This window comes from Ostrinia furnacalis, unplaced genomic scaffold, assembly GCF_004193835.3.
Source record: "Ostrinia furnacalis isolate ACB-3 unplaced genomic scaffold, ASM419383v2 OfSCF2409, whole genome shotgun sequence".
Taxonomy (NCBI): Eukaryota; Metazoa; Arthropoda; class Insecta; order Lepidoptera; family Crambidae; genus Ostrinia; species Ostrinia furnacalis.
This window is the reverse complement of record NW_021132648.1, coordinates 1,108,876-1,133,683: the sequence shown is the minus strand read 5'-3', so window position 1 is coordinate 1,133,683 and position 24,808 is coordinate 1,108,876. Positions and strand designations below refer to the sequence as shown.

Genomic DNA, 24,808 nt, shown 5'->3' with positions numbered 1-24,808 from the left:
TTAGTATTGCTTTTACAGTTTTAAATTTCTTTTGATGTTATTTTCAATCAGATACAGATTGAGTTTTATATTTTACAGTTTTTATAAGTACATTTATTTTGTTTAGTGCATTTATATTAATACAATTTGTAATATTGATCTTTTGGTTATAAATTATGTTCAGTTTAACTTTCAAGGTACCTACAAGTACTTGTTGAGTTTGTTATAAAACGTATAACAAAACTGTGAGTGAAGGAGTATTGATTTTTCTACTGAGCATGCTCGGCCGACTACGTCAACGAGTGATAAGCCAACACCACGAACTCCCACTCAAATAACATTTAAAATAGATAAAAACCATTGTATTCATTGTAAATGCTAAGAGAAGCTGTAAATTTTATTGTGTTTTAGTTTTTGTGTAAAATGTGAATAAAAATGAAGTGCTCGTATAGTCATTAAAAGTTGAATCAAATCATATGTTTTGATAATGGAGGAGCTGCTTCAAGATATATTCAAAGAGGCAACGGGGCCAAAACTAGCCGCGCTGAGAAAATCATGTCAGGATGCTCTAGGTGAATATTAATTCGTCATTTCTTACTTCATAGAGTTACTTTTAATAAAACATTATTTTCATGAAACATAATTAGGCGGCAAATTAAGTTTTATCGAATTCTAATGAAATTCAATTCTGCATCTTCGTTGTCATTGCAGTTACATGTTACTAAACGCCTTAATGTTGTTAATTGTTGTTAATACTTATAAAAAAACCTACGGGTATATAACTGGAACTTTTTATTTACTCATGACGTCATCATTACACTTTGAATACCTAGGTTGAAAATTTTCACTGATAACAGTTACCATGACCACAGATACTTACTACTATGAGTACTATGACTACTAGGGTGGGTTCTCTAATACTCTTTACATTTCTGTTGACTTTCTGTCTACTCAACTTTGCTGCAGCTCAGCCGAAAAAAATAATTTTGTAACCTTCCAAGATCCAAAAGAGCAGCACCCGCCGGCAGTCGCACGCAGTTTTTGAAAAACATTAAAAATAATGAGCTTATTCGAAGTTCTCTAGTACTAGAAACCCGGACTAATTGTAACCTTCCAGAGATGTTTTACATCCAAGATAACAGCGCACCGCGCTTCAGTCGAGTCTCAAAAAAAATATTTTAAAAATTAATTTAATTGTAGAGTTCTAGAAGCCCAAACTATTTCAGTGATCACCTTTCAGAAATCCTCTGCATCTAAGAGAGTAGTACCCGCCGGCACTCGTACGAGTTTAAAAAAGATAAAATTAAACAAGGACCACGAAATTCTAAACTAGGAACTATAATGTAATATTTCAGAGATCCTCTGTATCCAAGAGAGCAGCGCCCGGCGGCAGTCGTACGAGCTGCGGCGCGCCTGTCTGCTGCCGCTGCAGGTGGCGCTCGAGACAAAGCGGCCCAGGCTCGTCAGCTTCGCGCTCCAGGGCTTCCATGTGCGTAACATCAAATCTTCGTATGGCTCTTGAAAGACTAGTCGAGGCCTCCACGTCTTTAGCAGTGAACACAAACCTCCGCAAGATCTCCTGCCGTATCTCCGCATTATAAATAAGATTGTTCTGTCGTATTAGGTACTTTTGAATTGTGGTCATATTCTGGTTACTTTAACGACGTCAGCAGATGTAGACAATAGGCTGTTGTCAATAGCCCTCCGTACGATCTCCTGCCATCTCTCTTGTTCTAAGACTGTCTGGTTAAAATACACGAAGACTTCTACGGGCAAGATTATTGCTCGGCCAAGCTTTTTCAACAAGTGTTCCACTTTGCGTCCTTAGTGCGTATAAAACATCTACTCTACATTCTAGCGCTTAATTTTACACTCACACTTTCAAATACTTTCTTACCATACCTACATCATATTTTCATAACTACATGAGACAACTTCTCATCAAATAATAATGGCTTCCAGAAAATTCTGCGCGATGACAGATTCCACCGCGGCATCGAGCCGGAGGACGACTCGCTGTGGATGCCGTCGCAGCTGCTCTGCGCCACAGCGTCCGTCATGTACCAGCTACCAGACACGCAGGTAGGTTTTAATTGATTTATTTTTGATTGTTTTCTTTAAATTGCCTACTGATGTAAACAAAATAGCACTAGACCAAATTATTATCCATATTGTACTCATCCATAAAATTACGTCACACGTTATGAGGGCCAAAGAAGAGTTTTCAGAAAGGTAGGTTATTGAAAAGTTAGGTATTCGAAGAGTTAGGTTTTCGAGTTTGGTTTTCAGTTAGGTTTACAAGTGAGGTTTCTAAGACTCCAAGTTAGGTTTTAGAGTTTGGTTTTCGAAGATTTAGGTTTTTGAAGAGTTAAGTATTCGAAGAGTTAGGTTTTAAAGTTATGTTTTCGAGTTTGGTTTTCGAAGATTTAGGTTTTTAAAGAGGTAGGTACGTAAGTATTAGAAGAGTTAGGTTTATAAAGTTAGGTTTTCGAAGAATTAGGTTTTGGAAAAATGGGGATTACTTAAGTCAGAAAATAAACTTTTCAATATTATATCTGGAAAGTTGTTGTATAGAAATTTAAAATCGGCGAAAAAGAACATCGTCCTTCCAGGTGCAAATATTCCGCATGTACCTCTCTCTGGCGTTATCCCCACGACGCACGCTCAACGGTCGGCTTTGCGTTTGGGCTTGCGGCCGCTGCGGGGAGGCCGCCGGCGCCGCGCCGCACGTAGCGGCCGCTGCCAGGGCTGCAGCCGCCCAGGCCTTGCGGGCCTACTGCGCACAACTGGGTGAGTTTCTATGTAGTTAAATGACGCAGAATATGCGACAACCCCGGAGTTCTTCAACTAACAGAAAATGACGCACAATATGCAACCAACAACGATGCAGGGGTTTATCAACTACTGAAATATGACGCACATTATGCATGAGTCTGTTATCTACCAGTCCGTATGTACCTATCTCTCACTGGCGCTGTCTGAGGGCTCACTGCTTACAACGCAGAAGTTCTCCAACTACTAGATGCAGAGGCACAATGCGCATCTAACTACTAGTTCCGCATGTACTACTGGCGTTGTCTCCACGGCGCACGCTCAACGGCCGGCTGTGCGTTTGGGCCGCAAGGCCGTTGCGGGGAAGCCGCCGGCGCTGCGCCGCTCGTAGCGGCCGCTGCCAGGGCTGCAGCCGCCCAGGCCTTTAGGGCCTACTGCGCACAGTTGGGTAAGTCATTAAGCGAAGCACAATACGTGACAACCCTGGAGTTCTTCAACTAACAAAACGACGCACAATATGTAACTATCAACCGCCGTAGAGATCGCCGGCGCCGCGCCGCACGTAGCGGCCGCTGCCAGGGCCGCCGCTGCACAAGCCTTGAGGGCTTACTGCGCACAACTGGGTGAGTTTCTGTGTAGTTAAATGACGCAGAATATGCGACAACCCCGGAGTTCTTCAACTAACAGAAAACGACGCACAATATGCAACCAACAACGATGCAAGGGTTTACCAACTACTGAAATATGACGCACAATATGCATGAGTCTCTATTTACCAGTTCCGCATGTATCTCTCACTGGCGCTGTCTGAGGGCTCACTGCTTACAACGCAGAAGTTCTCCAACTACTAGAACGTAGACGCACAATGCGCATCTAACTACTAGATCCGCGTGTAACTCTCGCTGACGCTGTCTCAACGGCCGGCTTTGCGTTTGGGCTTGCGGCCGCTGCGGGGAGGCCGCCGGCGCCGCTCCGCACGTAGCGGCCGCTGCCAGTGCTGCCGCCGCCCAGGCCTTGAGGGCTTACTGCGCTCAGTTGGGTGAGTTCCTTGCGGTAAATGAGGCAGAATACACGACGATCCAAGAGATCCATATACCAGAAAACGAACAATACGCAACAACGAAGATGTTCTCGAATTACTAGAAAACGACGCACAATACGAGACTTCGCAGGAGTTCTCAGCTAGCGAAAAAAGTTTTCGAGAAAAAGAATTTCGTGTGCCTACTGGTACCTTGATATTATTATGGTGGACTTTGTATCATAATCTGATCTTTAGATTGAACTGTCATCCCCTACCTAAGTAAAAGCTCACTTTTCTTTCTCCATACAGATGAAGAATGCCAAGAGCTCCTGTCCGAAGGCTCGCCACTCGGCCGGAACCATATTGTAGCAGTGGGGTGCTACAGCGAAGTTATACCGGTCATACAGTACTTATGCAGCAGGCTCTCCGAAACTCAACTGTAAGTACATACCACTGATACTTCATATCTGTGACTGATACACTCCTGAATATAACATTTATTGTGTCTCATTTTTTGCAAAATAAAACTTTCAAAACTTCCTTTTGAGAAGAGGGGTTAATTATAGAGTTTCTACTTAACAGTTTTGCAGGAAGTGTAGGTAACAAGACACCCAGCTTCAACGCCTTAGATACTGTGATACTGCGCGTCTCACCGATGATTCTCATGCCTCAAACAATACATTTTCTATTGTCTCGGCTCTTAGTCTTGAACTAAGCGGCCAGTTAAAATACACAAAAAGTAGTATCTCATTGCCCTCTTCTCCTAGTGACATTATAGGTTTTAAAATTACTTACGTCTTCATCATCACAATTTCCATTCCAGCGTGCCAAAGCAGAATCCGCTAGCTCTGTTCTTCCTGGACTGCCTGCTGACGCTCATTTCCAGCCTATCGGAGCGCGTGAGTGGGAATTCCCACTTCACGACGTTCCTCTGGCAGAAGTTCTGCCCCTCGCTGATATCGTTCCTTGGTACTCCTAGGGTGGATAAGAATATTAAATCCAGGTAAATATTAATCCAACACAAAATAATGATCAAGAAGATGATTCACCAGGGATAAGAGTGGATGAAACATTTTTTTCGTTAAACGTTAACGTGGCAGGGCATCATGATGGTTGGTACATAAGCTGCTACAATGTGTCCTCTTTGTCTGCATAATAGAATTTTAATTCTTAGATTTCCTTCACCCCATCGGCATGTTAGAGGCCGAGCTTCTCCTGTAAAATAATCCTAGATGCGCCAATCTCACCTTGACAGCAGTGAGAAGTCAGAACCGGGATGGAAATTGGTGGAAATTTACGAACATTATTCTTACTGTAATTGTTACGTGAACTTGTATTTTATCCCAAGAAGGAATAATAACTTCATATTTTATCAGCCACATAACTTGAAGTCTTATTTGCAGGGAACACGAAGGCCACTTAGTGGACGACTCCGGCAGAGGCTCGGGCGCTCTGAACAGTGCGCCGAGCTTCAACAGTAAACAAGCCAAAGCTATTTACAGGTAGGCCAACTATTTCTTTTTCTATCACCTTATTTTGATACAGTTGCATTGCAGGATGTAATCTTTCCGGGATCAGGAGCCACTTCTGCTTCTTCCAGCCACTGTCATCTACTTTCTTGATGCCGTCGTTCATAGAGCTGCATTTCTCTCAATATAATTTAGCGTTCATAGGCATCTCAAAAATGTAATTAAGTAAGCACTTCATTAAGTAATAATAATATAAAGTCTGCCCTTTCTTGTTATAAGTAGGATACAGATTATCTTAACTGTAGGTATAGAGTTCCAGTAAATCTTTTAAATCCAGCTTGTTTGGTTTCCAGCATAGCCAACCAGCTAGTCCGCCTAGTGGGTTCTACATCGAACCTGCGTCCAGTATTAGAAGCACTCTATCACAGAATGCTTCTCTACCCGCCGGTGGCTCACCGCGTCGAGCCTCTCCGAAGTGCCAGGGAGCTGCTCCATAACCCCAAGAGACTGGTCCAACTGGTTCTGCTGAAGAAGACTGAGCATCCTGAGAGGCATAGTGATGATATGGCCATCATCAGATTGTGAGTACAAAGTAATTCGAGCTTTTCAGCTTCCTAACTGACTTATATTGAAGGTCAACATGAAAGTGTATGGTTTTTGTCCTTCCTTAATTATGTAACCATGCTATGTACTTTAAGCTTTACTTAGTTTTCGGTACTTGCTGTAGAACTTGATTCTCAAAACATTAGCTATCGACCAGAGCACAACTTTTGCTGTTTGATCCTATATTAGACTGCTTCATATACAAAAATTACAAAGGCACACATTTGCAATCTTTCTATGTCCATTTTGAATCCTTATTCTTGCAGATTTTGAAGTCTCCTTCTTGTTTAGTTGCACAACTCGCTTGGTAAAACTTATAAAGAGCGGAAGTATACACCTCCCAGTTAAATCAAGGACATTATTCTCGTCAGTTAATGAGGGCTATCGTTTTTATACTTAACAGTTGGCACCCCTGGCGATTGACAGGACCTTACTCTACAGTGGCGCCATCTTGATGAGTGCAAATGCGATAGTCCTCCTACCACTTTCGCGCTCACCAGTTGGTGCCACTGTCTTCGCTACTAGCAAGTGACAGGACCTTACTGTACAGTGGGGCTAACTGGTGAGCGCTAAAACGATAGCCCTCATTAGGATCATATTGTTATGTTCAGAATCATGGACGGTATTGAAGACTGTGGCCGCAGCGGCAGCCCAGAAGTGGTGGGAGCGGCTGTTGAATGCGTCGTCTCCTTACTGGATGCCTTGGAGAAGCTCTGCTCAGGCTCTGGAGAATATGTCCCGCCAGAGTTAGCAGCGTTGATGCTACAGCATTGGCCAAAGCTACAAGACGCCGATTACACTGGGCCACTTACGTACCAGACTTTGGCCAGGCTTCCAAGCCCGTACAGGTAAGAAATGATAGATATGGTATTATTTCAAGGCTTGGACTTAAGTTTTGGCCTTTCAAAAAGCATATAATGGTTTTGTATTTGAGAGCGCCTCATTGTATGTTTTCAATTTTCAGAGATGTGGTTGCTGTGCTTCAAAGCTCTGAAGACAAAGACGATTCTTCAGGTATGTTTTCAGATTTTCCTCTTCTCATAATATTCAATCCAATGCCAAAATCATTGTACCATTGTATTTTCGGCTCACTGCCGTCGGCTTAGAGTTATCCTTTTACACAGTCACTTCAGGGCCATAGATGCAACGTCCGCGAAATCTGTGTGCTATTGTATTGTGTCCTTAGTGCCGTCGTCTTAAAGGTCCTTCTCATACAGACACTTCAGAGCCGGAGAATGCGACGTCCGCAAAATCTTTGGACTATTGCATAGTCACCTCAATGCCGTCGTCTTAAAGATCCTTCTCCTTTGCGCAGATACTTCAGGGCCGGAGAATGCGACGTCCGGCAGTGACGGCGAAGCGGATTCGGATGCCGATAACGTGTTTCTTCCCGCGCGAGCCAACAATCCCACGTCGCCGCCGGGATCTGACGGAGAACATATTGAGAAGACCAAGTCGGTGCCTAAGACGTTGAACCTTGGCAGGTAAGTTATGAACTTACCTTCACTTTACATTTTATCTCTGGTGTTGATGAGTTTGATGAAGCAGCGATTTTTCTCCCAAGCTCAGTTTTTGCTCCATCAGTCGCTAGATTACTTTTGCCAGTTCTATGGGTGAAAGGGATGGAAAACCTGAAACTTAAAACATCAATATAAAGAGAAAAAAAATATCCTAGAAAAGACATCAAAGAGTACCAAATTTGAGACAAAGTCGTAAACTTGGAAAGATTATTATTTTATCATACCACTAAGTATAGCTCTTAGTTGTGAAACTGTAAAACTTGTTTCAGGTGCACAATAACAGAATGCAATGTGGATCTGGAGCGACATAACGCGAGGCAATTTGTAAAGACATTACAAAACTCCCTGCTTCCGAAACTGTTGAATTTGAGGACTTGCATTGAGGTAAGTCAATCACGAATCACCTAGATAGGTATATACTTTTTGCGTCCTTTATAAAATGTGTTAAGAAATAACTAAACACCTCATTAAAGTTCTCCAGATGGCAACAACCATTCCTACATTATTGGTGATTCTGACCGTAATCACTGGACTCGCAGACTGACAATAGGCTAGTTTCCTAAAAAAAATTCTTTAGTCCGTCATGTTTAATATCAAAAAATATTGGACACATATTTTTATTTGTCAATCTAACAAATAATTACATAGTTATGGTGTGTTGAAGTTCCGCACGACGTCACAACGTGCGGCACTTTTATGCACGCATTGACGTCCCGGGCCTCTTTTTATGAACTTTGGCGCGCTTTATCTCTTTAAATTTTCATTACTTTGAAAAAGTGAAAAAATACGTGTAGAGTATTTTTGATAAGTTAACTGACGGACTAATTAAAACTTTTGCTTTTTGACCCAGGAAACATCCCTATTGGTACATTTAGTTCTTTTATTGCTCAGGTGGACGAAGCAATGCAAGAATTCGCATCCAAGTGCTGCCAGCACAACGCGGCTCAACCTCCAGCCACCGCTTGCATCATGAACGCAGACGGAGTTTACTTGGCTACCTACGCTGCGCTGTTGCTCTGCTTGAAGCAGCGGAGACTTGATTACTACACGGCGAATGACGTGAGTGTAAAATATAAAGTTGAAAATCAAACTTAATATTAACCAAAATATCTAAAAAATATGTCTGTAAGAATTAAACCCCTTGTAGCCAGTGAACTATTCCATTCCTTGGAAAAAAAAGGTGTTCTACGTGTCAGTCTTACTTATTGAGAAATACCAGACCATCAAAAACTCGTGTCTCTGCATCACAGTTCAACTCTTGGATATGGTTTATAAATCAAGTGTTTCTTTCGATGTGTAGTCATGATGCTATAATAATATCATGTCGATTGACTATGTGACCGATTTATGGCGGACATGCAGCCTTCTGACTCTCATGCTCTTCTGTCAAATCCCAGAGATTTTCTAGCTCTTGACATCCGATGGCGACATTGTTCAAGTGCAGACTTAAACAGTCAAACTCCAATATCTACCTCCTCACTCTAAACAATTGCAATATACCTATGTTGTTTTTCCTCCACTAGAAATCGCAAGTATCCATGACGGAAGACGAGTTCGTGGAGGGAGTTCAAGGCAGCGGCGTGCTGGTATACTTATCGGCCACATGGCTGCGCGAGCTGTATCAACAAGTGCTGGCTGCAGACCTGCTCCAACATGTTCCTAGCACTGAACACCCGCTAGTGCATCTGCTATCAGGTACGATAGCTTGGACAGAGTAACATTTTATCCGTATTTTTCGTTGGATGCTGTTAGATAAAATAAAACTCTTAAATGGACGAGGGCCATTGGTCAAAAAGCTCTAAGCATGATGTTAAGATTATGATGAAGCAACTCATAAATGTAACAGGAAGGCTAGACGTAGGCTGCTACCAACCGGCTATTATGGAAATTGCCTGCCTGCCTGTTCAGCAGTAGACATCCTATGACTGAAATGGTGATGACGTTGATGTTTTAGCGTCTGATGGGCCGTGCTTGATGTAGGTCATTTTTAACGTTCAGCAGTGGACATCCTGAGATTCCGGCTGATAATGTAATGCGATATTTAAAACAACGAGAGATGTACTCACTTGATGGTTTCAATAAACATTATGTATTAATTCAAACAGATCTTGGCGGGTTAGACCAGAGCCCCGTGATGTCGGACTGGCAAAAGCTGAAAGAAGTATCGATGCTCTACAACAACATTAACGAGTCTCCACAGCACCAGGCTAGTCTTCGTTGGGCAAGAAGGTTTGTTCTTACTGGTATTAGGATCTAACCCCTTCAGACTGGCCGGATGGCCTAATGAAGAAGCAGTTATTTTTAGTAGATATCGTTAAACTCTGAAAAATGAAATCAGAAGCATGATACAGTAAAAGAATATCATCAGATTCTTCTACTGCTTTTACTCTTCTGTTTCTATTTAGTTGGTATGTTGTGAAACAGTTTAGTGATACCTGTGAATTAAAATAAGCCTCTCAATTATAAACATAACATAAAACATACAGTCATGTTCTTATTACAGTAAAAATCTTTGGGAAAATAATCTGTGTTTATATGGATGATTTCCTCCTTCCTTAAAATCAATCCTTGAACAGTTCATCAAAATGTTAATTTTTATTCCACTATGCCTACTAAGTACTTTACTATTCCAGAATATTGACATGTATATGGGAATCTATGGTGACGGTACTGAGCGTGCCACTCACTGGCAATAGGAAGGGGAAGCAAAACCTGCACGGAATGATATCGAAGAAGATCAACACGTTTGGGAAGAGAAAACGGATTGCGTGGGAAGGACTGAGCATCCAATGCCTTGAAGGACTACATAAGGTAAATAATACATAATGATAAATGTTGCTTTGCTTCTGATATTAATTTAGTCAACTATTTGTAGCTACCAGAGTTAGTTCACAGTAAATAGCTAAAGTTATTTATGAAGCTATTAGCACCCCATCCTAGTTCATAGCATTATTAGCCTCCACAGTAGAGGTGTATTAGTGAGGCGCTGAATTAGATCTTTGACTTACTCTTCCAAGATTGATCTTGCTGGATGGCATTTGAAAAGTTGCCGCAATTAACAATAAGTAAGACATTTGTATGTCCACCAGTTTGGGGAGTTATTTTGCCTAACAAAATCTATGTGAGAATCTCGATTTCACATCAATAAAAAGTTTCTCCATTTACTGGTGGGTGGCGTAAAATTTAAATATTGGCCTATGTTTTACAATAAATAATTTTTGCATTTGAATAAATAAATAAACAACATTATGACACTAAATACAAGAGATATTTTGCAGGCGGCTCGTGTGAGCAACACGCTGAGCCTACAAAACCGCTGTAGCAGCATTTTGGCATTGCTGGCTGCATCGGCCGCCTCGCAGCCGCCGCACGGGAAGATTCTCTCTACCCACGCGCTTTCACTCGACATACTAATCACTGGTGAGTGGCAAGAGAGTTTTGCAGGCCAACAGGTTTAGGAAGAAATACCGAACGTGCGCTGTTCATTGACAGAGCACTACAAGATAAGCCATCTTGATATACTGATCACAGGAATAGCAAAACTTCTTGCTGAATAACATTTACATTTTAAGAAACTCCAAACACGCGCTGTTCGACATAATGAGGGCTATCGTTTTAGCGCTCACCAGTTAGCGCCACTGTATAGTAAGGTCCTGTCACTTGCTAGTAGCGAAGACAGTGGCACCAACTGGTGAGCGCGAAAGTGGTAGGAGGACTATCGCATTTGCACTCATCAAGATGGCGCCACTGTAGAGTAAGGTCCTGTCAATCGCCAGGGGTGCCAACTGTTAAGTATAAAAACGATAACCCTCATTGAATACTTCAAGTTAACAAGTGATACCCAAGAGATGGCCTGAAAATTGCCAGGCTTTCATACGGAAATTCCGGGATCACTTTTTTGGCAAAATGTGTATTGTAATTGCACTGCTCATTCTCAAGTGATATTACTGGAGAGTGGAGTCGGAGCTAGCAACCAATTAAAATGAGTTCACGAGAGATACTCCATGCAGTGCAACAGCTACAGAAAAAAACTCCAAACACGCGTTGTTTATATCTTATAGATATGATGATCGCTATTACGTAAGAAGAGACTCATATTGATTCTGTCTTCCAATCACAGGTGGTCTTGAACTCGGCTCCAAAGCGCCCGAGTGCTGGGAGCATATCTTCGCAGCGTGCCAATACGTATCAAGTCTTGAACATGCGCTATTCGGGCAGCAAGCTCACGGTGCCGCACCACTACTGGCCATGCAAACGGGACGCAACAAGACCGTATCAGTCTTGCAGGCTGATGCGAAGCTGGCATTAGATGGAAGGGACGATGAGACTTGGTGAGCGTTAGAATTTATGTGATTTTTGCTGCATTAAATGCAGCAGGCTGTTCAGCAGTGGTTCTGGCATGTGAGAAAAGACAATGCCGGAAATTGGCGTCTTTTTTTTTTCGCGCGGCCATCGACCAAACTTTCTTTTTTGATTATAAAATAGTGTAATAAACCAAACTTACTACGACATGTATACCTCTAAACTCAGTCTGAACTGAGTTACGAGCATTAGAAATTTGAAGATTTTCATACTAGATTTGCTTTTTTGTAAGAAATTGCAACAAAATAGTGACATTGTATGTGTAAACAAACAACACCATCCATTAAAGGCTCCAGATATCAGTATGGAGCAGAATCAGCGCAATAAAAAAATAGCGCAATATTTTGTGGCAATTTCTTACAAAACTTGCGCACAAAAAGCAAATCTAGTATGAAAATCATCAAACTTCTAATGCTCGTAACTCAGTTCAGACTGAGTTTAGAGGTATACATGCCATAGTAAGTTTGGTTTATTACACTATTTTGTAATCAAAAAACAAAGTCTGGTCGATGGCCGCGCGAATAAAAAAAGACGCCACTTTCCATACAAAATCTGGCATTGCCATTTCAAAGCCCCGAACAAACTTTCCTTCCTTCTCCTTTTCAAGCTTCCAAGGATTCCAAAAAGGATTTTCGTGAAATATTATGTCAATGTGCGAATGATTTGTTTCGCAGTGTGGACGTGTTTAACTTCCTGCAACCGGTGCTCGAGACTAATCTGAACCACGACATGTCTGTGTCAAAAATCGTTGAAACTTGCCGACAAGAAGTAAGTAAATAATGACATAGTAGTAACACAGTCATCTACCTACGTCATTGATGTTATTTCGTACTAGCTTTCCGCCCGCGGCTTCGCCCGCGTGGAATTTTGTCTGTCACAGAAAAACTTTATCGCGCGCGTCCCTGTTTCAAAAACCGGGATAAAAACTATCCTATGTTCTTTCCCGGGACTCAAACTATCTCTATGCCAAACATCAAAATCGGTTGCGAGGTTTAAGCGGGAAAGCGTAACAGACAGACAGACAGACAGAGTTACTTTCGCATTTATTTATAATAATATAATATTAGTTGGGATTAAAATGCTTCATAGCTATCATACCATTCATCACCACTTTTCGTCTCTTTTACTCGTAGAAAACTAGCTTAAACAAATTTTTCTGAAAAAAAAATCCGTTTTATTATTAACTAGCTGACCCGGCGAACTCTGTTCCGCCTTAAAGGCAATAAATAAGCCATCGCAATTTTTCCTTATTTGCGTTTAGACCTACCCTGGACTACGACAAACATTTTAAAACCAAAATCAGCTCAATCGGCCCAGCCGTTCTCGAGTTTTAATCAGACTAACGAACAGCAATTCATTTTTATTTATATAGATAGATTATGATACAAATAGAACTGTTTTGTGAACCTAAAGATCTCTTTTAGTTATTTATGGTTGTTATATTTTAGCAGGGAGGAACAGTAATAACCGGGGCGGGAGCGGCCAGGGTCTGCTGTGCCCTGTCTTCAGCCGCGGACGCGTTATTTAGCCGTTTAGCTGCCACCACCACGCTGCCCACGCTCAAGGCAGCGTTGGAGCGACTTATAGCACACCAACATCGACTGGTGAGTGCTATAGTATTGATTTGTTTCATGAAATAATCCTGTTTGAATTTTTAAATTAATAACAATATCAAAAAATTCTAACTTTGAAGAAAGATTAAAAGAAAATAAAGAAAGAAAAGATAAAATTGGTAAAATTAAGCTTAATAATATTGGCGCCCAATGTGGAGCTACCATAAAAATGCCTTGAACTGTTTACAATTTCGTACTTGACTTGGATCGAAATTATCTGTTGAAATGAAACTCTTTAAAATAACATCGTAAAATGGCTCAACAATATTTTGGCGCCCAACGTGGAGCTGTGAAAAGTGCCACGTGCTATCTTTTATTATGACTTGACTTAAATCGACACCTGCGTTTAGTATTAAAATTAAAAAATAAATTTTAATAAAAATGAGGATTATGAATTTCAATGTAGATTTTAGACTAAAAACTGTAATTTAAAGACAGTCTATGAGTTTAAAGCGTTGTTTTGTAATACTGCCTAAGAAAATGCCTTATGGTGCACTAATTCTGTGATGGCGTGCAGTTGTTCTCCTCCCGGGATGCGGACTACGCAAACAACAACGCTTGGTGGCGGCGCGGTAGTAACAGCGGGGGAAGCGGTGGCGGGGGCGAGGCGTTACGTGCGCTGTGCCGCGGTGGTGACGTAGCACTGCGCTGCCTACGCGCCGCGCGTCCATTGGCGCACCGCATGGCCATATGGACGGTAGTTGGACCGCATTTTATGCAGGTAGGTTATTGTAGTTGTAACCTTTGGAACACTTCTCTTTTAACTACTTGCCTTTCTTCTTCTTCTTCCTCTTTTCAGCCAAATGACGTCCACTGCTGGACAAAGGCCTCCCCCAAGGTTTTCCACAATGAACGATCCTGCGCTGCCCGCATCCAGGCTCTTCCCGCGACCTTTACCAGATCGTCGGTCCACCTAGTAGGAGGCCTGCACACGCTACGTCTTCCAGCCCGTGGTCGCCACTCGAGAACTTTCCTGCCCCAACGGCCATCGTCTCTACGAGCTATGTGCCCCGCCCACTGCCACTTGATTTTAGCAATTCTGCGAGCTATGTCGGTTACTTTGGTTCTCCTGCGGGCTATGCTCGGAGTTTCCCTGCGTGATCGAATCTACTTGCCTTACTTAATTTTTATTATGGATTATCCTTAAACTGACGGCCGATGGGGCAGCAAGGTTCTAGAGTGGAGGCCGCGTACAGGAAAACGCAGCGTGGGACGTCCACCCACAAGGTGGACTGACGACATCATAAAGGTAGCAGGAAAGCGCTGGACGCAGGCCGCTACCGACCGGGTAACATGAAAAGCATTGGGGGAGGCCTATGTTCAGCAGTGGACGTCCTATGGCTGAGATGATGATGATGATCCTTAAACTTAATCGACCAGATAGGTATTTTAAAATAACCTTTGCTTACTACTTCTGCCTGTTAGAAGTGTTTTACCTGTGGTGCAGTTAGCCTCCTTGGTCTCGTAATGATCAAAAGGATTCCGAAGTTTATAACTATTGCAATTTTCACACAAGTAGGTAGGTATGCTTTTTTCATTGATGATATTTTTTCCGTTTAATACGTGGTCATATTTTAAAATGTCATGTTGTGTCTTACAGGCGGCGTGTCACAAAGACATCCAAATCTCCAGCCTCGCCATCCAGTGCCTTCACGACTGCGCCACGGCGCTCCTGAATCAACAGGTAGAGCTACCTCACTTCCACTTCAATGAGGCTCTACTAAAACCCTTCGAGAATCTGCTCTGTTTGGAGCTATGTGATGACGACATACAGGTACGACCATACCCATTCTATTGCTTGATGTATTAGGTAACTTACATTTCGGAAATAATTACAGTATTGCCATTTTTGGTTCCAGGAACAAATCATATCATGCATCTGTGAATTTGTAGAAACAAACAGAATGGAAATCAGATCTGGCTGGAGACCACTATTCAATACCCTTCGGGCAGCAAACAACTCCAATCAATACTCAGCCATTCTGGAAATCTTCAAAGTGTTCCTCAGTACGGATAACACTCTGGTTTTTGCTAACGCTGCTCTTGACTGCATCCTGTGCCTTCTCAGTCACATTAAGGGACTTCGCGTAGACGAAATCCCAGTTGCAAGTGAAGTGAAACCTAAAAAGACGATGCCTACTCAACCAAAACCAAGTCTCAGTCTCAAATTCTCGAAGAACAGTAAATTCATACCGCTACCTGAGGAAAAAACTGAAAAAGTTATCGTAGATATGTGCAGAGAAGCACTATATCATCTAGAGAGTTGTGCTGAAATATTAACAATGATGTATAACATGCCAAAGTGTCCTATTTTCAATACAGGAAATAGAATCAAAGGGGATCTTCCACTATCAGTAGTAGATCCTATTATACCAAGTGGATCGCTGGATATTACAAAATACATTATAAATGAACCTTGTGAGGAAGAACCGATATCGTATAAAAGGCTGTCAACAACTTTACCACTTTCCAATACAACAAACAACTGCCTCCTAAAACTAGATAGGCCCAGCAACATTCTTAAAGTGTGGTACGTTCTAATAGAAGGATTAGTCTCAGCTACTGTTGTGTGTTCGAAGAAAAATCAACCTGCAGCCATGGAAACGCTGTTCAAAATTCTAAGAAATGCCATAGATGTTCCCGGGCCGCACTTTGGCTTACATTGCATAAACCATCTTCTTCTTCCAACCGTACAGAACTGGCTCCGTCAAATAGCCAATGTCAATACGCACTGGGATAGCGTCATGCCTAATTTCAAGCAGTACTGTGGGATGACGACTGATACCATTGTCATTTACTTGCACCACTTACAACAAATAAACGTTGAAAGATCTACGACAGACGAAAAGGGTGATCCCGTAGATATTCAACCTTTCGAAAGTGTCGAAGCCACATTCGCATTGAAGCAAATGTTGTTGATACTTGTTGAATGCATAGCGCAGCCACAGGAACCCGTAGCTAGATTGGGTGCATCATGCATAAGACATATTATTTTGACATCGGGGCATCTGCTTACGGATAACCAATGGGAAATAGTCTGCACAAGTCTTCACAGAGCATGTAATGTTAGTTTGACTCCCCTCAAACAACTCACTTATGCATTCAAGGAGAACTCCAACAGTTTCTATGGTGACTTAGCTATGGTCAAAGTGGCTGCTAGACGAGATTGCTCTGTCAATGATAACGTTCGACTACACGCAATGGCCCAACAAGTTTTCTTGACTGATCACCTGAAAGGAGATGGTCATGTAAAACTTACACCCAAAAATTCTTCACAAAACTTGATGTTGATTGATGACAGAAGTTACATCTTCTTAATTTACCTCCAAGAAACTATGACTTCTCTAAATCCCGAGCTATACACGATTAGAATCCCACACAGAGGACTAGTTGTTGGCCTATTAGCACATCAGATACTGGTTCAAATAATCGCTACAGTGCTCATTCAGGCTTCCTCCGACGTTTTTCAAGGAATCAACGGTATTCTTTTGGAGAGTTTGAAGTCTGGCTCCAATGTTTGTAACTACAAGTTCTTCCTGAATGATCAAAATACAGAATTGTTGTTAAAGAGTCTAGAACTGTCGTACGTAAGAGCGATGCAATTTGATTCAAGACCGGGATTAAAATTCCTTGTTCAAAAAGTTTCAAACTTGGACAACGCAGCGAATCTTTATAAACAGACGACTTCATCATGGTTAATTAAAATTATTGCGCTTACAGAAATATTTTTCAGTGGAGTGCACAGATTTAAATTAAAGTCAACTGATATATCAATAATTCTGCACAATTACACGACCACTCTCAATCTAACCCTTGAGTACGATCGGTTTATAACAAAAATATTCGATTTGAAAACTACGTGGGAGTTGATCTGCAATAACTATGTGAAGCAACTTATCAATGTTACTGATTTTGATGAACCGGAGCATGTTCACAAGATACGAATGTCGTTTAGTTCAGATGACTCCGACTCCTCATCAAATCATTACGATCAATTTTATGCAAATGACACTAACGGAAATCAAGAAGTTAACAATCAACCAGCATCTCCTACCAAAACTCCAGATGACACTGCAACTCAAGAAAATGTTGAAAGGTCACCAGAAAAACCTAAGCCTTTTACTTTCGCGGATTTCAAAGTGAACAGTCAAGCGTCAATAAACGTCGAAAGTGTACACAATTCTCAAGCGGCATCTCCTCATGATGATAATGTAAATGTTTCTGATGATGAAAGCACAAAAGTTTTGAATGATAATGGTAATTGCGATAACGATACTAAAACAGACGATTACATAAATGAAGATCGTCATAGTCCACTAAAGGAAAATAAATTGAGCGCATCTGATGCTTTGGACAGTCACATAGTCGCACGCAAAGTGAACATTACTATGTGCGACGCTCCATCATATGACAAGACTAAGAATGTAGAACCTATTATTCCGCCTCAACCAGTTCCTCCTGAAATTGAACAGCAAAGAGCTTTGAGTATAAGTAAGGTATGATAATTTTTACAAATTGAGCTGATGGTTTTTCACTTACTGTAAATGGCATTAATAAATTCTCGTTTCTTTTTAGGATACAGATGTGCAACGACATTGCTTCCAAAACATCCTTATGGCATACCTGGAGCTGATCCTGACGTTCCCGCTGGAAAGGTTCCAGCTGATCACTCCGGTCTTGCAAAATGGGTTCATGCAGCTCTCGAAAACTGTCACGGATCCACAATTACTCGATAGAATAAATATATTTTTCGATAAAAAAGACTTATCCGAATTTAATTATAAGTGATCAATTATTGTGATGATATAAACTCACGCTATTATATTATTATTATATTCCTCGACTATTCAGTGTTATGTGCGAAATAAAATCAAAGTATATTGGATCGTTGCTATTTTTATTTGAGCTTTGAGCTTATAAACGAAAATACGTATCTCTATAGTATCTAAACATCTCTATAATTGGATCAACAAAACATACAGAAGTAACAAGTAAATATCCTATGCACATTTCTTACATATTTGGTATATAAAGACTATTCATATTGTCTTTTATAAAAATGCTCTATTCAGTCATAAATCATAAAAAAATGCAATTACATTAAAACCACTAATATAAACAGAGTGAAACATGGCACAACGAACGAACTCACAACAATTGATATGATGGTATGGTAAACTTCCTAGCTATATTTAAATGGTGCCCTTATAACATTATACGTTAAAGCGGACCAAAGCATAATCTCATCTTTACTGGTAGCTACATTTTATAAATGGCACTATTATATTTGGTATAATGATCTATATTTACAATTATGTACACGATTCTAACTAAATATTTACAAATTAATGGTTCCCTCTCTCATCTCAAAATATAAATGCCGAAACATGATAGTATCATAGTTACAATAGATATGGTAAAACTACTCGCTGCTTTGGTAGGGAATGTATGCACAGTAAGCGCATACGACAAAGCGCTAAGTCCTAAATCTATAGAAATCAAAGCACTTTCTCTATTGATCATGTCTGCTAACTTTTCTGCTTCTAGAATACATATTTCCAATTGTAAGTCAGTAGGATTCTGTAGCAAGGATTCGACGGATACAAAAATTTCAGTCTCAATAGTTAAGAAGCCTCTAAGAGCGCATTCAGCTGTTCTGACGTGTCTTTCTAAAGCTTTGAGGATGTTCTGGAGATTGATAACGGAGGAGGAAATGTTGGTCCCGTAGAGAGCTCGTTCGATTTGCTTCTTTGAGAAGAGGATTCTTAGTGCCCCACCACATTTGGGGCAGCATGCGCCTGGAGGAGTGAATCCTTGGCAGTTTGGTTTCCTGAGAGGCGGACAGATTATCCTGTCAAACTGGCACTTGGGCTCCATGAGGTCGGAAATGGGTCCGACAGCGAGGCAAGGTCCAAGGTAATCCACGCTCACATACTCAGCCCAGGCAGCACATTCGGTGGCATACGTGACTCCATTTGCACCGCACACTGATCCCAACTGTGGAAAAAAACATGATAATTATGACCTAACGCCCGTATTCACAAACATTACTGTGAGGTCTCACAGTGCGCGTGGACGCACAGTGTCACACGCGAACCTATCACAGAGCTTTATTCGACGCTGTGCGTTCGATTTGCTGCTTCACTTAAGCAAGCATCGTTTGTCGGGCGTAAGAAAGCTTTATAAGTTTCTGAAAGCACTTTTGAATAGCAAAGTCTAACATAATCAAGGTACCGACAACCACTGGGGAAGAAAGCTAAGAGGATAGCTATCGTATAAGGTTACGACGAGTCATTCAGCACAGTCAATTTAGTCGCTGTCAAGAGCATTCATTTTATCCCCATTGAAAATCTAGGTTAGCTTTATTCAGCATCTAAAAATATCTAAGGACATATTAGATTAAGACTGATTGATGTTGATTACTCAAAATATTCAGAAGTTCCACTGACCTGGTCACAGTACTGCAGACAGGGCCCCCAGTAGGCCAGCAGCTTGCCGCTCATGGCCAGGCGGCAGGGTTTGGCGTGCGTCACTCCGTCAGTATCACACACTGGTTGTACAGGCTGCGAGTTACAGTTGCTAGTGTTTACTGCAATAGAAATAACAATTTCAAAATAGATAAATATAACGACACTGTTATAAAACTTAAAGTTGCTACCTTAATTCAATAGCATGTCATTAATGATGAACAGGGTACAAAGAGCTAAGAAAACAGGACACGGTGATTTATTATACCATTTTGTAGCGTCTTGTAAATAAGGCTGTTTCAGAACCTCAGAATACGGAACAAACCAGAAACCGTCAACGGGCGTAAATGTGTATTCATATAAAGTACTCCAAAACGCACTACTTTGACTTTAGAGCAATTAGTCAATGGCCGGCGCGCGCATTGTTTACATATCCGTCAGATTGACACTTTAAAATTAAATTATGCCGTCTTGTGCCGTTCCAACATGTAGGAATGCTACTGGAATTACGAAGAAAGTGCATGGGAACATGTTTTATCCGTAAGTAGCACATTTCCAATTCATTTTAATTAAATAATAATTTTCAAAAAAAATCACGGTTGTATTTTGTAAGTGTTGCCACAAGTCTACGGAATATTTTACCCTACTTTTTTATATTGAATTACATTTGTCTATAAAAAATTCACGCGTTAATTTTGTTAGCGTTACCACAGAATAATGGAATATTTTCCCCATCCTTTTTGTTTTAATTAGTTTTTAGTGTATTTTCATCCATGACAATATGACAACCTGATTAATTAAATTATAAGTGCCACTTGTGGTCTAAACTGAATAAATATTTTTGATTTTGATTTGATTTTAATATTTGAATTAATTTATAATATTACTCCCTAAATAATGAGGAGATAATAAATTACTATCGTGAATTTCATACTTTCCCATTTATTAAATCGAATTTTGTTTTTTATTTACAGAATGCCACGGAAAAAAACCGACAGAAAAATAGGGAAGAAATAAATAACGAAGAGATTGAGATGACTTAAGATCTTATAGGTAGCAATAAAAGTACTAAGAGTCGTGTTGAATTGTTGATTATAATAAGAATAGCTTGTGCAGTTTTGTTATTATTTCTAATAAAAAACTACGCGGAATGGGCATTTTCTTTTCATATAAATACTGCCGTACCACGTTAATACTGTGTACCACGGTAGTGAGTCAGTGTGTACACCTAGTAGTCCACAGTGGCTCAATTATCATTTTTTTGTTTTAGGTTCCTACTTTGACATAAGTAGTAAATAATGTAGAATCATGAGTGCTCAGTTACAGTTCAATAGTGTATCTAAAATGTGAGCAAATTTTAGGCCAATATTAAAGCGATATCTATTTTTATTAAGCTTCGAAAAAAAAGTGAGTCACTGTTGCCTCCCTGACCCTACTTATTTCACTTACTTATTTTTTACTTGTTTAACATCTCATTAAAAAATTACATAATTTTACCCCGAAAATGGGGGTGTCACACGGCGCTAGTAACACTAAAGGGGGTAGAGGGGCGCGGGAGGGGAAGTATTTTGGACACAAGTTGCCGCGTAGAAATGTTATCGAACACTCCTTCTGGTTTGTTCTGTATTCTGAGTTCAGAACACGACACGAGCCTTGGGCATGACCATGGGCATAAGTTCACTGAAAAATATTAGCTACATAAATTGGTTGGTCGCTGTAAGCAATGTTTGGTCTCGCTCGACAGAGCTGCAGTCCAGATACTTAAACGTTGAATTTATTGATATGGACCAAATTGCAGAGCAAGATTCTGGTTTTAGAACTTCGGAAGTTGCTAGATTCTTTGGTACGTGTCGAGGTAAATAGACGATATACCACAGACTTGTCGAGGTAAATCGTAGGTACTTACCGCAGACGTGCTGCGGGCAGGCCTTCTGTAGGCGGCTGAGGCAGACGCGCGGCGCGGGCAGGCACGCCTCGCGCCAGCCGCAAGCCGCGCGCGCGCACGCCGGCGCCAGACCGAACTCGATCTCCGCGTCTGAGGCCGTCGCACAACTGCGGAAAAAGTGTAAAGTAAGGGAACTGAAATGCTAAAACAGCTGGAAAGTGGGGGTTCATGGCTTTTACCTAGTTCTTAACAACACAATAAGTAATCACTTCTGAGATTTTAACCAGATAAATCAAATAACCTTTTCTCCCTATTCACTCCCTCTGATTTCTTTATCTTTTTTTCACGCTCTTTCTCTCTCCGTTTTCTCTCTCCCTTAGAGCCTTCTAGGAATAGTTTTTAGATTAGACAAGGCTAGTAAAGGAACCGTCGTCATACCCAGGGCCGCCTGGGTTCTTTGTTGAAGGACTGCCACATGCCTGTCCTTCAACAAAGAAGACTGACGGCGGTGATATCGATCAAAGGATGAGCGACCTTGCTGCTATTTCAGTCTTCTGTTCTTCTATTTGATGGTGGCTTAACAGTAGGTACTCACGTGGCGAGACACACGTTGGGGTACAAATGGTGCGCGGAGTACACCCTTAGGTGGTGCGGCGGGCAGTTGCACGGCAGCCCCGTCAGCATCCACTGTGACCACGGCAGCAGTGAGTACTGCTGGTGAGTGCCAGCAGTAAGTTTTATACTTACGTGGCGATTTTTTTTTTCGGATGGACTTTGCTGATAGCCGTGAGAGGAATTTTCAGCTCCCCTGGACAATAGGTGAGTGCAGATGGCTCTCAACCTCTAAATTTAAGCAATGACTTACGTGGCGAGGCGCACGTTGGGATACAAGTGATGTGTGGAGTACACCCTTAGGTGGTGCGGCGGGCAGTTGCACGGCAGCCCCGTCAGCATCCATTGTGACCACAGCAGCAGTACACCTCATCACTTAGACATCACTTAGATGGTTGGCAGTCCACAACAGTACGTTTCTCCAGAAACTTCCTGCCCCGTACAACCAAACCGTGGAATGGACTGTCGTCTGCGGTGTTTCCGGACAGATACGACCTGCAAGCTTTCAAGAAGAGAGCGTATCTTTACCTTAAAGGCCGGCAACGCACCTGTAACGCCCCTGGGTCTGAGGGTGTCTATGGGCGACGGTAATCACTTACCATCAGGTGATCCGTCTGCTCGTTTGCCTCCTGTCACATAAAAAAAAAGTACTCACCAGCAGTAAGCTTTGTACTTACGTGGCGAGGCACACGTTGGGGTACAAATGGTGCGCGGAGTACACCCTTAGGTGGTGCGGCGGGCAGTTGCACGGCAGCCCCGTCAGCATCCACTGCGACCACAGCAGCAGTGAGTACTGCTGGTGAGTGCCAGCAGTAAGTTTTATACTTACGTGGCGATTTTTTTTTTTCGGATGAACCTTGCTGATAGCCGTGAGCGGCTTTTTCAGCTCCAGCGGACAATAGGCTCCAGCGGGCAATAGATGGCTCTCAACCTCAAAATTTAAGCGACGACTTACGTGGCGAGACACACGTTGGGATACAAATGGTGCGCGGAGTACACCCTAAGGTGGTGCGGCGGGCAGTTGCACGGCAGCCCCGTCAGCATCCACTGTGACCACAGCAGCAGTCAGTACTGCTGGTGAGTACCAGCAGTAAGTTTTATACTTACGTGGCGATTTTTTTTCGGATGGACTTTGCTGATAGCCGTGAGAGGAATTTTCAGCTCCCCTGGACAATAGGTGAGCGCAGATGGCTCTTAACCTCAAAATTTAAGCAATGACTTACGTGGCGAGACACACGTTGGGGTATAGATGGTGCGCGGAGTACACCCTTAGGTGGTGCGGCGGGCAGTTGCACGGCAGCCCCGTCAGCATCCACTGTGACCACAGCAGCAGTACTCACCAGCAGTAAGCTTTATACTTACGTGGCGAGGCACACGTTGGGGTACAAATGGTGCGCGGAATACACCCTGCAGTTATAGCAGTAAGCTTTATACTTACGTGGCGAGGCACACGTTGGGGTACAAATGGTGCGCGGAATACACCCTGCAGTTATAGCAGTAAGCTTTATACTTACGTGGCGAGGCACACGTTGGGGTACAAATGGTGCGCGGAGTACACCCTTAGGTGGTGCGGCGGGCAGTTGCACGGCAGCCCCGTCAGCATCCACTGTGACCACAGCAGCAGTACACCTCATCACTTAGACATCACTTAGATGGTTGGCAGTCCACAACAGTACGTTTCTCCAGAAACTTCCTGCCCCGTACAACCAAACCGTGGAATGGACTGTCGTCTGCGGTGTTTCCGGACAGATACGACCTGCAGGCTTTCAAGAAGAGAGCGTATCTTCACCTTAAAGGCCGGCAACGCACCTGTAACGCCCCTGGGTCTGCGGGTGTCTATGGGCGACGGTAATCACTTACCATCAGGTGATCCGTCTGCTCGTTTGCCTCTTGTCACATAAAAAAAAAGTACTCACCAGCAGTAAGCTTTGTACTTACGTGGCGAGGCACACGTTGGGGTACAAATGGTGCGCGGAATACACCCTTAGGTGGTGCGGCGGGCAGTTGCACGGCAGCCCCGTCAGCTGGCGCGCTCGACCACACGCACGCCGCGCGCAAACTCGCTCGCCCCATGAGCACGCGCACGCGTTGCACTCCATGAAGTACTTGTCGCCTGTGAAGCACAAGCATTCAAGTTATCGATGGTTGGCACTTGAGGAGACCACAGTGTAGCCCTAGGTGGCGTATTGAAGTAAAACCATTCACGTTCCTAGAAGTTAGAACACGCCAAAATGCTCTACTCTAAGCGCTACGTACGACCTGATGCCGAGCTGGCGTAATACACGGCACTATCGACTCTTAGCAATATTTAAATACGACTTCAAAACGGTCGTTTGCTAAAAAGTCAACAAAGTATATTCTGTATCTAAAGTTTAGACAACATCTCAAACTAAGTTCCGTCACTCACCGTGCTACGCAGAGTAGCGGCTGACAGGTGGTGACTACGGGTTCACCACCTGCCACCTGACCGAGCAGACATTCATTATGCATAGTGCACTCATCGTA

The 24,808-nt window shown here is 42.3% G+C and overlaps 2 protein-coding genes across 2 annotated transcripts in view; one reads left to right on the top strand and one right to left on the bottom strand.

Moving 5' to 3' along the window:
• Window positions 1-294: 294 nt before the first annotated feature.
• Window positions 295-18,225, top strand: LOC114355428 (brefeldin A-inhibited guanine nucleotide-exchange protein 3). Its single transcript, XM_028308264.1, has 24 exons — window positions 295-551; window positions 1,335-1,468; window positions 1,942-2,061; window positions 2,592-2,769; window positions 4,082-4,211; window positions 4,596-4,775; window positions 5,176-5,274; window positions 5,595-5,822; window positions 6,456-6,692; window positions 6,809-6,858; window positions 7,160-7,328; window positions 7,634-7,748; window positions 8,256-8,423; window positions 8,888-9,059; window positions 9,470-9,593; window positions 9,998-10,175; window positions 10,643-10,784; window positions 11,485-11,695; window positions 12,401-12,494; window positions 13,175-13,330; window positions 13,857-14,060; window positions 14,940-15,113; window positions 15,199-17,835; window positions 17,915-18,225. The coding sequence occupies exons 1-24, from the start codon at window positions 467-469 to the stop codon at window positions 18,125-18,127; spliced, it is 6,198 nt and encodes a 2,065-aa protein (XP_028164065.1). The 5' UTR covers window positions 295-466; the 3' UTR covers window positions 18,128-18,225.
• Window positions 18,226-18,285: 60 nt separating this feature from the next.
• The window catches only part of Reck (Reversion-inducing-cysteine-rich protein with kazal motifs), a 40,992-nt gene continuing 34,469 nt past the window's right edge, over window positions 18,286-24,808 (bottom strand). Inside the window, exons 15-18 of the mRNA XM_028308266.1 lie at window positions 24,242-24,416; window positions 21,713-21,858; window positions 19,789-19,928; window positions 18,286-19,336 (exon numbers count right to left, since the gene is read on the bottom strand). Of these exons, the coding sequence (XP_028164067.1) occupies window positions 18,701-19,336; window positions 19,789-19,928; window positions 21,713-21,858; window positions 24,242-24,416 (1,097 nt within the window). The 3' untranslated portion in view covers window positions 18,286-18,700. The remainder of the gene's footprint in view (window positions 19,337-19,788; window positions 19,929-21,712; window positions 21,859-24,241; window positions 24,417-24,808) is intronic.

Coding starts and splice junctions, on each gene's coding strand:
- LOC114355428 (XM_028308264.1), top strand. CDS start 467: ATGGAGGAGCTGCTTCAAGATATATTCAAAGAGGCAACGGGGCCAAAA. Junction 6,693..6,808: donor AGGCTTCCAAGCCCGTACAG/GTAAGAAATGAT, acceptor TTCAATTTTCAG/AGATGTGGTTGCTGTGCTTC. Junction 10,176..10,642: donor GCCTTGAAGGACTACATAAG/GTAAATAATACA, acceptor GATATTTTGCAG/GCGGCTCGTGTGAGCAACAC.